The sequence below is a fragment of the Pristiophorus japonicus genome, chromosome 20, assembly GCF_044704955.1.
Source record: "Pristiophorus japonicus isolate sPriJap1 chromosome 20, sPriJap1.hap1, whole genome shotgun sequence".
In the NCBI taxonomy this organism is placed as follows: domain Eukaryota; kingdom Metazoa; phylum Chordata; class Chondrichthyes; family Pristiophoridae; genus Pristiophorus; species Pristiophorus japonicus.
In genome coordinates, this window is record NC_091996.1 from 12,204,889 (window position 1) to 12,217,675 (window position 12,787).

The following is a 12,787-nucleotide window of genomic DNA, read 5'->3' on the forward strand; positions in this document are numbered from 1 at the left end:
CACTATTATCTGAATGGTGACAGATTAGGAAAAGGGGAGGTGCAACGAGACCTGGGTGTCATGGTACATCAATCATTGAAGGTTGGCATGCAGGTACAGCAGGCAGTTAAGAAACCAAATGGCATGTTGGCCTTCATAGCGAGAGGATTTGAGTACAGGGGCAGGGAGGTGTTACTACAGTTGTACAGGGCCTTGGTGAGGCCACACCTGGAGTATTGTGTACAGTTTTGGTCTCCTAATTTGAGGAAGGACATTCTTGCTATTGAGGGAATGCAGCGAAGGTTCACCAGACTGATTCCCAGGATGGCGGGACTGACATATCAAGAAAGACTGGATCAACTGGGCTTGTATTCACTGGAGTTCAGAAGAATGAGAGGGGATCTCATAGAAACGTTTAAAATTCTGATGAGTTTAGACAGGTTAGATGCAGGAAGAATGGTCCCAAGGTTGGGGAAGTCCAGAACCAGGGGTCACAGTCTAAGGATAAGGGGTAAGCCATTTAGGACCGAGATGAGGAGAAACTTCTTCACCCAGAGAGTAGTGAACCTGTGGAATTCTCTACCACAGAAAGTTGTTGAGGCCAATTCACTAAATATATTCAAAAAAGGAGTTAGATATAGTCCTTATTACTAGGGGGATCAAGGGGTATGGCGAGAAAGCAGGAATGGGGTACTGAAGTTGCATTTTCAGCCATGAACTCATTGAATGGCGGTGCAGGCTCGAAGGGCCGAATGGCCTACTCCTGCACCTATTTTCTATGCATGTTTCTATAAACACCAGCATGGACCTGTTGGGCCGAATGGCCTGTTTCATAGAAACATAGAAAATAGGTGCAGAAGTAGACCATTCGGCCCTTCGAGCCTGCACCGCCATTCAATAAGATCGTGGCTGATCATTCACCTCAGTACCCCTTTCCTGCTTTCTCTCCATACCCCTTGATCCCTTTAGCCGTAAGGACCATATCTAACTCCCTCCTGAATATATCCAACGAACTGGCATCAACAACTCTCTGCGGTAGGGAATTCCACAGGTTAACAACTCTCTGAGTGAAGAAGTTTCTCCTCATCTCGGTCCTAAATGGCTTACCCCTTATCCTTAGACTGTGACCCCTGGTTTTGGACTTCCCCAACATCGGGAACATTCTTCCCGCATCTAACCTGTCTAGTCCCGTCAGAATTTTATATGTTTCTATGAGATCCCCTCTCATCCTTCTAAACTCCAGTGAATATCCTGTAATACTTGGTAATACATCTGATTTTGCTGATAATACCTACAATTCCTTGTTTGAGTCCACAGAGCATCACTCCTTTCCTTCCTCAGTGGCAACTATGCGTAAAGTCTTTCTTGTGAATAATTTACTGTCTCATATTTAAAGGGCATAAAAGCATGTGCAACAATGTGAGTAGTGCATCAGGATTTTGTGTAAGTCACACTCTATTTACAAATGGTCACAATGACATATTGAGTTCAATTGATGGTTTACTGAAAGTTTGTATGAGTGTGCACAATCCGCCAATATTATAGTTGACCAATTATCGCAGTTTCAAGGCCCTCTGTGGGATGAGAGGTGCAATTCACCCAAGAACATAAGAACATAAGAACGAAGAGCAGGAGTAGACCATTTGGCCCCTCGAGCCTGCTCCGCCATTTAATAAGATCATGGACTCAACTCCACTTCTCCACCTGCTCCCCATAACTCTTTATTCCCTTATCGCTCAAAATCTGTTTATCTCCGCCTTAACTATAATCAATGACCCAGCCTCCACAGCTCTCTGGGGCAGAGAATTCCACAGATTTACAACCCTGAGAAGGAATTCCTCCTCATCTCAGTTTTAAATGGACGGCCCCTTATTATGAGACTATGCCCCTAGTTCTAGTTTCCCCTATGAGTGGAAATATCCTCTTTGCATCTATCTTGTCGAGACCCCTCATTATCTTGTATGTTTCAATAAGATCACCTCATCCTTCTGAACTCCAATGAGTAGAGGCCCAACCAACTCAACCTTTCCTCATAAGTCAACCCCATCATCTCTGGAATCAACCTAGTGAACCTTCTTTGAACTGCCTCCAATGCAAGTATATTCTTCCTTAAATACAGAGACCAAAACTGTACACAGTACTCCTGATGTGGCCTCACCAATACCCTGTACAGTTATAGCAGGACTTCTCTGTTTTTATACTCCATCCCCCTTTGCAATAAAGGCCAACATTCCATTTGCCTTCCTGATTACTTGCTGTACCTGCATACTAACTTTTTGTTTCATGCACAAGTATCTCCAGGTCCCTCTGTACTGCAGCATTTTGTAATTTTTCTCCATTTCAATAATAATTTTCTTTTCTATTTTTGTGATACGAAAGTCCATTTGAAGCACCACTAGTGGCATTAGCAAGAGAAGGAGTTTGGGAGCGAGTTCTGCTGCACATTGGAGCACCAGCAGGGTTGGCCATGGAGTGCAGGGAACCAGGCAACCTCACTTCTCAACTAAGGTGTACGGAGAAGTAGCGAGTGGGGACACCTCCCTCCTAAAACAACTTCTTTCGTACGGTGGTAGCAAAGCAAATCAAACGTCAATATCCACGGCGCAGTGCATGAAACACAAAAGAATAATATGCAGTTCAGCAAGTGATCAGGAAGGCCAATGGTATCTTGGCCTTTATTGCAAAGGGGATGTAGTATAAAAGCAGGGAAGCCTTGCTACAGCTGTACAGGGTATTGGTGAGACCACACCTGGAATACTGCGTGCAGTTTTGGTTTCCATATTTACGAAAGGATATACTTGCTTTGGAGGCAGTTCAGAGAAGGTTCACTGGGTTGATTCCGGGGTTGAGGGGGTTGACTTATGAGGAAAGGTTGAGTAGGTTGGGCCTCTACTCACTGGAATTCAGAGGAATGAGAGGTGATCGTATCGAAACGTATAAGATTATGAGGGGGCTTGACAAGGTGGATGCAGAGAAGATGTTTCCACTGATGGGGGAGACTAGAACTAGAGGGCATGATCTTAGAATAAGGGACTGCCCATTTAAAACAGAAATGAGGAAAACTTTCTTCTCTCAGGGGGTTGTAAAACTGTGGAATTCACTGCCTCAGAGACCTCTGGAAGCTAGGACATTGAATAAACTTAAGACAGAAAAAGACAGTCTTTTAAACGATAAGGGGATAAGGGGTTATGGGCAGCGGGCAGGGAAGTGGAGTCCATGATCAGATCAGCCATGATATTATTTAATGGCGGAGCAGGCTCGAGGGGCCGTATGGCCTACTCTTGCTCCTATTTCTTATGTTCTTATGATGGGGGTGCTCCTAAAACTGTGTTGCTCTTGCATGCTTCCTGGTCGATGGCAAAGTAGCAGCGTGACGGAGGCAAGAAGCAGGCAGCTGGCCCCGTCCTTGCAGCTAAAGGAAACACACAGCTGGCAGGAAATAACAAGGGGAGAAAGAACAGTGCATCATCATCATCATAGGCAGTCCCTCGAAATCGAAGAAGACTTGCTTCCACTCAAAGTTCGTTCTTAGGTGGCTGACTAGTCCAATACGAGAACCACAGTCCCTGTCACAGGTGGGACAGATAGTCGTTGAGGGAAAGGGTGGGTGGGACTGGTTTGCCGCACGCTCCTTCCACTACCTCGCTTCCGCGCTTGATTTCTGCATGCTCTCGGCGATGAGACTCGAGTTGCTCAGCGCCCTCCTGAATGCACTTCCTCCACTGAGGGCGGTCTTTGGCCAGGGACTCCCAGGTGTTGGTGGGGATGTTGCACTTTATCAGGGAGGCTTTGAGGGTGTCCTTGTAATGTTTCCTCTGCCCACCTTTGGCTCGTTTGCCGTGAAGGAGTTCCGAGTAGAGCGCTTGCTTTGGGAGTCTCGTGTCTGGCACCGCATCGATAACCTCGTGGGGGCACTGCCGGGAAAAGTCCTACCTTTTCCTCGGTGAATTTCACTGTTCTGGTGGCTTTTCAGCGGCCCACACGCTGCTTCCCTCTCCGTTGGAAACTTACCTTTACAGTGGCTTCACCGCGCCGTTTCCAGCAGAAGTGAACACCACTCAAACCCTCCCCGAGCTGAAGATGGCTCGGGGAGGGAAAAGTACCCGACCGCGGCGGCCGATCGATCTTTTTTTGATCAAACGCCCAAACTCCGTGGTGGCCGTCCCTTCGAGGACGGTGAATTTCGGGCCCACAGTATAGATATGAGAAACAGAGACTAAATTATCGCAGCAGGTTCATAATTGATGCGTTGTTTGGATTGTATTTGCCGGCTGCCTCTATATCAGGGTGAAAGACATTCATAAGTCCCAATGAACCTTTAATCCTCAGGATTCTCATCAAAATGAGTAAAATACCTTTTAAAACGTCAGAAGCATTGTGCGAACAGCATACAGTCAGCAGTGGGATATGACAAGTGTGCTGATGTGCGAGGCCACTCAAAACTCACCCCCTGCTTCTGCTCCTGGAGCAGTTTAGTTGGCTCCATTTATCATATCTCGCCTCCAGCCAGGACATGTTCTGATCAGCAATTTATCTTCTATTCAGTAACTGTGGGCTGCCACAGAAGTGACCTTTCTTTTGCATGCTGCCCACAGTTGTGCTAAACTAGTTGTCGCAAAAAAAAAAAGCTCTGCTTCTCTAAATACCAAGTTTAAGCAAATCTGATGAAAGAATGAAAGAGTGCACTTTTGGTGCAATTTATTGAAATTCTGCCTTTTTCTCTTCTGGGATTAGTTTCACATCCTACCAGGGGCAGATAAAATGAAAGCTACCTCTTTAAAGCTGATAAAGTTAGATTTTATAATAGAGATCCACTGTAGCACTAGCTACCCTGAGGGAAATATTACATCACCATCTCACTCAGCCTTCATTGGAGCACTGCGAGCAGTTCTAGTCACTAAATTGCATCGGGACATTAGAGCACTGGAAAAGGTGTGGTAAGGAGCCTGTCTAAAATTGGACACCTACAACAATATGCTTTTATTTTTGTTCGTCAGCGAAGTGGTTCTGATGGTCTAAATCTCAACTCCTGAGGGTAAATAGATGGATTATGACACACTAAATCTGCCAACAAAGATAAACATGCAACCAAACTCGATGAACCTTATAGAATCAACAGGCAAAAGAAAAAAATAACCCAAGGCCTTTCATTCTTTCATAAGAACATAAGAAATAGGAGGAGATGGGCCCTCGAGCCTACTCCGCCATTCAATAAGATCACGGCTGATCTTCTACCTCAACTCCACCTTCCCGCACTATCCACATATACCTTGGTTCCCCTCAGCATCCAAAAATCTATCGTTCTCCGTCTTGAATATATTCAATGCCTGAGCATCTGTGGTAGAGAATTCCAAAGATTCACAACACTCAGTGAAGAAATTTCTCCTCCTCTTGAGTCCAGTTTCATCAGAATTCATCAGAACAACTTGTGATATTTACCTTTCAAAAGAGGGTTTAACTTTCGATGATCAGTAATATGGATTCTTACCTTGTAGCTTAAATACGTGAGGAGCATGGTCTCCAGAAAACTAATTAAGGCCACTGTAACCTATGGAGATGAGAGAAATAAAATATGAATGCAAATGTCACGTGAAATTTGTTTTTCCTATTAGTGTAAAGCTAAACAAAAAATCACATTTTGTACCCAAATCAACTTTTACACAGAAATTAACAGAAGGAATTTCACTCTCATGAAGTCTGTTCTCAAAAGGCTTCTTCAGATTTTCTTACACATCACACGTATGACATTAAAAAAATGACAGTGGAGTTTGTTCAAATGTGTAAAATTGTACACTACCATGTGTAATTTTATGAGGAAGAGAGGCGACAAGAATATTGAATCGAATGAATAACAATGTCGTTATATTGGCCCGGATTTTGTGTTGAGAATAACAGTGAGGCTAACAGCGCTCACCGTTATTAAGGAGTAAATCGGAGAACAACTTCTGGAATACGCAGCTGCGTAGGTAAGCGCGAATATCGGACGTTGCGGAGTGAGTCGCCCTGCTGCTCCACAGGCTGCGCTGTAACAGAACCTCACCGATAGACTCGGCATTCAAATCAACGTAAGGGCGTGAAGTGGTGGCACTTACTCAGTAGTTACCCACTAAACACACCAGAAAAAGTTAGAGCTAGTGCATTCGGGTGTAAGTCCATTTTTAATGGTGTGATCAGTCACAATTACAGCCAAACAACCTCTCTGGCCCTGAAAATTTAATTTTACAAGTGTGGAGTCTCATTCCTTCAGAATTCAATTAGCATTGGAGATTTTTTTTTAATTAAAATAATTTTTGCTTTTACTTTTTGCTGTCTCTTATCTCTCTCTCTCTCTTAATCCCCTCTCTTTATTTTACTTTCTTCCCATGATTTAAAATGATACCCCTTTAAGATTGTACCCTTTAGTTTATATCTCCTCTCCTCATTCTTTCTACTAAAATGTATCACATCACACTTTCCGATGTTAAATTTCATCTGCTACGTGTCTGCCCATTCCACCAGGCTGTCTATGTCCTCTTGAAGTTTATCACTATGCTCGTCACTGTTCACTATACTTCAAAGTTTTGTGTCATCTGCAAATTTTGAAATTGTGCCCTGCACACCCACGTCCAAGTCGTTAATATGCATCAAGAAACGCAGTAGTCCTAGTATCGACCCATGGGGAACACCACTATATACCTTCCTCTAGTTCGAAAAACAACCGTTCACCACTACCCTGTTTCCTGCCACTTATCCAATTTCATTTCCATGCTGCCTCTGTCCCTCATGTTCCATGGGCTTCAATTTTGCTGGTAAGCCTATTATGTGGCACTTTGTCAAATGCCTTTTGGAAATCCATGTATGCTACGTCAACCGCATTGCCCTCATCAACCCTCTCTGTTACCTCATCAAAAAACTCAAACAAGTTGCAATAATCTTGGGCACCGTCAAACAAAATACTTGTAGGCATCAGAAAGCTGCCCCTAATTTGGTGCAAACTGACAATCTGAATGAGATTTTAAGACAGTTAGGCAAACACGTCACTTTGAGGATGAGCTAGTGTGGGAAATGATACAGGGAAGGGTTGCTGTTTTGAGATTGGGTAAAGCATATTTCTGGAGCAAAGGAAATGAGGCGCTATGCTTCACCTAACTCACCAGTACCAGCCCGCGAGCATTTGCTTTTGGCAATATTGTCAGCTGTGGCTCAGTGGGTAGCACTCTCATCTCTCGGTCAGAAGGTTGTGGGTTCAAGTCCCACTCCAGGGACTTGAGCACAAAAATCTCGGCCAACACTCCAGTGCAGTGCTGTATTGTTGGAGGTGCTCTCTTTTGGATGAGATGTTAAACCGAGGCCCTGTCTGCTCTCTCAGGTGGACGTAAAAGATCCCATGGCACTATTTCAAAGAAGAGAAGAGGAGTTATCCCCAGTCTTCTGGCCAATATTTATCCCTCAATCAACATAACAAAAAAACAGATTATCTGGTCATTATCACATTGCTGTTTGTGGGAGCTTGCTTGTGAGCAAATTGGCAAATCCCTTGTCTGTATCACGTTGTGTAACAAACTCAGCCTGCAACCCATGCTTCCCAAGAGCATGACTGCCTCGTGATGGAAGGAAGGGCAGGCAGTAATGTACTTTCACAACAGGACCACAAGACAAAAAGCTAGGTTATTTTTATTGTCAGCTGTGGCTCAGTGGGTGGCACTCTCACCTCTGAGTCAGAAGGTTGTGGGTTCAAGTCCCATTCCAGGGACTCGAAGACAAAAACTCTACTGCCGAGGGAGCGCTGCACTGTCAGAAGTAAAAAAAAAAAAATGGGTGGCTAGAAATTCATCCATACTTTACATTTGGACCAGGGATAAAGGTGCATAGCTGCTGTGGCTCCTCCGATGGGATAAATACAGCACAAGAAAGAAATCCTAACCACACGATGGCAAAAATATTTAGGTGGAAGGAAATTATAGTGGGTTACGTGTTTTCCTACAGTGAGAGACATCCTCGGGTGTGTTATGTATTTAACCCTTTGTAACCTGACCACTGGAGGGTTCCCAGCATCCCTTGGGAACACAGTATATAAGCAGGCCACCCACGAGGTACCTGGACTCTGGAATCTTAATAAAGGAGCTACGGTCACACTTGCTCATTACACACAGTACTCAGTCTCACTGTTTATTATGAGTGTAACGAGGTGTATGATCCTTTGCCGTGTTCAGGCATCAGCCAGCGATGCCTGGCATGGGGCTGTCTCAAAGAAGAAAGGAAGTAATTTAAATAAAAATGGAATGGTAAAAATGAATACATCTTGTCAATATAATAGTAGGCTTCATTGCCAAATCATTTTAAATACTGCTGCAAATATGCCTTGTGTTTTCATGCAGGAATTCAGTCTGTCACAAAAATGCCAAATGATGATACACTTGCAGTCTGCGAATCTTCCTATTACACAGTGTTCACGGCAGCAAAACGCATACGCACGGATAAGTGCAGAAATTCATGGGCTTCGTCACGTCTTGTCCTAAACATAGGCTTCAGCTCAACGTATCTTCAGGATGGTTTATGAGCTCTTGATGATGAATGTAGAACTTAGCTTTACAGCCAATGAAGTACTTTTGGAGCGTAGTCACTGTTGTAATGTGGGAAACGCGGCAGTCAATTTGCGCACAGCAAGCTCCCACAAACAGCAATGTGATAATGTCCAAATAATCTGTTCTTTTGTTAGGTTGATTGAGGAATTGATTGATTGATTGATTCCAGCAACATACTCTACCCCAACAAACAATCCATTTAAGATGAACAGAATTATAAATGTTAATCATACAGGCTTGGGCCAACATTCACGAAAAGAATGTATTTGCATTTTGGTCGAATAGAGAACGGAGATAACATCCTGGGGGGGTCACCAGTGACCAGAAACGTAACTGGTCCAGCCACATAAATACTGTGGCTACAAGAGCAGGTCAGAGACTGGGCATTCTGCGACGAATGTCTTACCTCTTGGCTCCCCAAAGCCTTTCCACTGTTTACAAGGCACAAGTCAGGAGTTTGATGGATTACTCTCCACTTGTCTGGATGAGTGCAGCTCCAACAACACTCAAGAAGCTCGACACCAGCCCGCTTGATTGGCACCCCATCCACCACCTTAAACCCCCGTCTGTGCCGTCTACAAGATGCACTGCAACAGCTCACCAAGGCTTCTTCGGCAGCACCTCACAAACCCGCAAACTCTACTACCGAGAAGAACAAGGACAGCAGGTGCATGGGAACACCGGCAACTCCAAGTTCCCCTCCAAGTCACACACCAACCCGACTTGGAAATATATCGTCCGTTCCTTCATCGTCGCTGGGTCAACATTCTGGAAATCCCTCCCCAACAGCACTGTGGGAATACCTTCACCACACGGACTGCAGCGGTTCAAGGCAGCGGCTCACTATCACCTTCTCAAGAGCAATTGGGGATGAGCGATAAATGCTGGCTTTGTCAGCGACGCCCACATCTCGTAAATGAATAAAAAAAACCTTCCCCAATGTGTTGAGTGCAGAGTGTATTTTCTTTTATGGTTTTTTCTCACCCACCTGAATTCCCCACAGTGGCAGACTTCTGTTTACCCAAAATATAGGTGCCCTGTAAAAGCAAGTGAAAGAGTTGATTGTCCATTTCAAATGTCTGAGTCATACCCAGCCATTCATTCAGAAACATTACATTTCACTGCCACATGACATTATAAATATGCTAATACTGTAGAGATCCTGAATTATTTAGTGTTATAATCATAAGTTTAAAAAATAACATTGTACCAAAGTCCACACATCCATCCATCAAAATTAAAAAATGAACAGTTGAAATTCTACCAAAATCCATCGATTAAACTAAATTATTTAGTTCTTCGCACTTGCATTTTAGTTCTGCCCCCATTATGTGGCTACTGAAGTTGCAGAAGTGACTATGTCAATGATCAAATGAAAATCTGAAGTCGGTCTTCTGAGAGTGTGGCACGACATAAATGGCACCTGCTCCCTCTGCAACTCTGTTGCCACCTGAGTTACTTCTACCAAAAAAAATTCTAAAAATTAGCTTGCATCAGGAGTATTGGGCAGCTTGATGTTGCACTGGGCTGGTGCACTGATGCACTGGTGGACCATATACAGTAGACACCTCAAATCGCTGGAGAAATATCACCAGCGATGCCTCCGCAAGATCCTGCAAATCCCCTGGGAGGACAGATGCACCAAGTTTAGTGTCCTCGATCAGGCCAACATCCCAAGCGTCGAAGCACTGACCACACTCGACCAGCTCCGTTGGGCGGGCCATATTGTTCGCATGCCCGACACAAGACTCCCAAAGCAATCGCTCTACTCCGAACTCCTACATGGCAAGCAAGCCCCGGGGGGGGGGGGGGGGGTGGGGGGAACAGAGGAAACATCTCAAGGACACCCTCAAAGCCTCCTTGATAAAGTGCAACATCCCCATCGACAACCTGGGAGTCCCTGGCTAAAGACCGCCTTAAGTGGAGGTAGAGCATCCGGGAGGGCGCTGAGCACCTCGAGTCTCGTCGCCGAGAGCATGCAGAAAACAAGCGCAGGCAGCGGAAGGAGCGTGCGGCGAACCAGACTCCCCATCCATCCTTTCCTCCAACGACTGTCTGTCTCACCTGCGACAGAGACCGTAATTCCTGTATTGGACTGTTCAATCACCTAAGAACTCACTTTTGGAGTGGAAGCAAGTCTTCCTCGATTTCGAAGAACTGCCTATGATGATGATAATGATGTACTAAAGTAATCTGTGGGTTTCCTCTCAGCTAATATAGAAACATAGAAAATAGGTGCAGGAGTAGGCCATTCGGCCCTTCGAGCCTGCACCGCCATTCAATAAGATGATGGCTGATCACCCACCCCAGCACCCCACCCCCACGCCCCCTCCACCCCCAGCCACAACTCCCTCCCGAACACATCCAACTCCCTCCCGAACACATCCAATGAACTGGCATCAACAACTCTCTGCGGCAGGGAACCCCACAGGCCAACAACTCCCCGAGTGAAGAAGTCTCCCCCGATCCCAGCCCCAAACAGCCCCCTCCCCACCCCCCGGCTCAGGACCCACCCAACCACCGGGAACACTCCCCCCGCACCCAACCCGCCCCGTCCCGTCAGAATCCTTCCCAAATGCCGAACACCCCCGGATGTCGAGCCCCCAGACCCGGCCGCCCCGGATCCACGCCCCCGCGACGCCAACCACACCACATCCACCAACCGGCATCTGCGCAGTCAACCCGTCCACCCCACTCTGAACACTCCCCGCACCGAGGCACAGAGCCCCCCCCCCCCAGACCTCCGCTGCAATGTGGCCCCTCCCGTCCCCCGCCCCCCCACCTCCACCACTCTCCCCTCCATCCCCCGCCCCCGTCTCCCCTCCACTTCCCTCTGCCTCCCCGCACAGGCTCCCATCTTGGGGGCGGTAACCTCCTGGGGCCAGGAATTTTAGCCCCCAGCGTGGAAGTCCTGCTCCCGCCACAGACTTGGCCTTACCACCCCGCAATGGAAACGGAGTGCAATTTCCCACACTCCACTTCCTTTGCGGGCAGTTACCGGGGCACGACTGGATGCTGCTGTGACAGTTTGAACTGGTGCTCTCCACTCTCTGTCCTGTGACCTGGGAGGGAACATGGGAAGGGTAAATTAGAGTACAGGTGCCACTTTCCTGAGGCAAAGAGGTCTGGAACTAGACTGCATAGCTGAAGAATGGGAATGTGTCTTGGACAAAGATTGGGCTGGGGTTGAGAACAGTTTCAGTAAGTCCCTCTCAAGTCTTTTAATTCCAGTATAAGGCAATCGCTCAGACAATAATTAGTTAATAAAACAGAAAATGCTGGAAATCTCAGCGGGTCAGGCAGCATCTGTGGAGAGACAAACAGAGTTAATGTTTCAGGTGTGTGACCCTTCATCAGAACTGGAAAAGTTCGAGATGTAACAGGTTCTTAAGGAAGTCTTCGTCTTAGGCAATCCCTCGAATCGAGGATGACTTGCTTCCACGCCAAAAAGGGATGAGTTTGACGAGTTCACAAGTGTTTCAATGACGGACCTAATATTCCAGATCCCGAACTACATGTTGAAGGGTGGATGATGCCTGTGCGTGGATTTTTTTTTAACGTGGGGTGGCCGTTGCACACCAGCCACCACACGGGTTTGACAGAGCTAGGTCTTAGTCCAGTGGCAAGGATTAACCAAGACGACTGGAGGCCAGCTCTGCTGCACGGACCTAGTGCACACACATATCGCAGTGTGAGCTGGCCCGTGCTGCCCCTGGGCCCTCGCCTCTTCTGGGCCCCGAACTCACACCTCTCTTGGGCCCCGATCACAGTGCAGGGGCAGGGAAGTGCAGGTCCCCTTTCTCTGCCCCTTGCACTTCCTTAAGAATCTGTTACATCTCAAACTTTTTCAGTTCTGACGAAGGGTCACAGACCTGAAACGTTAACTCTGTTTCTCTCCACAGATGCTGCCTGACTTGTTGAGTATTTCTGTTTTTATTTCAGATTTTCAGCATCCGCAGTATTTTGCTTTAATAATAATTCGTGATTGGCTTCAATGAAAGAACGCTGTCTTCTCCTTATAAAGTAGTGAGTTGCACAGCAAATAAGAAGCTTACTTTTCATCCCAGTAGTTGTGAGCTCAAGTCCCAACATTGGCTGGACAGTAACCACACTAGCCATAGTCTTAATTGTACGCGCAGACTGCGACTATGGGTTATATTTTCCACTGTTTTCTATTTTATTGTGAGAAAGGTGATTGAAATGTAAAATGATGACCCCTGCTCTATATTCATAGGTTTTTTGTT

The 12,787-nt window shown here is 46.2% G+C and overlaps 1 protein-coding gene across 1 annotated transcript in view; it reads right to left on the reverse strand.

The window, feature by feature from the left end:
- The window catches only part of kcnt1b (potassium sodium-activated channel subfamily T member 1b), a 264,397-nt gene that overhangs the window by 238,177 nt on the left and 13,433 nt on the right, over window positions 1–12,787 (reverse strand). The window contains exons 5-6 of the mRNA XM_070863605.1: window positions 9,532–9,580; window positions 5,468–5,527 (exon numbers count right to left, since the gene is read on the reverse strand). Coding sequence (XP_070719706.1) covers window positions 5,468–5,527; window positions 9,532–9,580 — 109 coding nt within the window. The remainder of the gene's footprint in view (window positions 1–5,467; window positions 5,528–9,531; window positions 9,581–12,787) is intronic.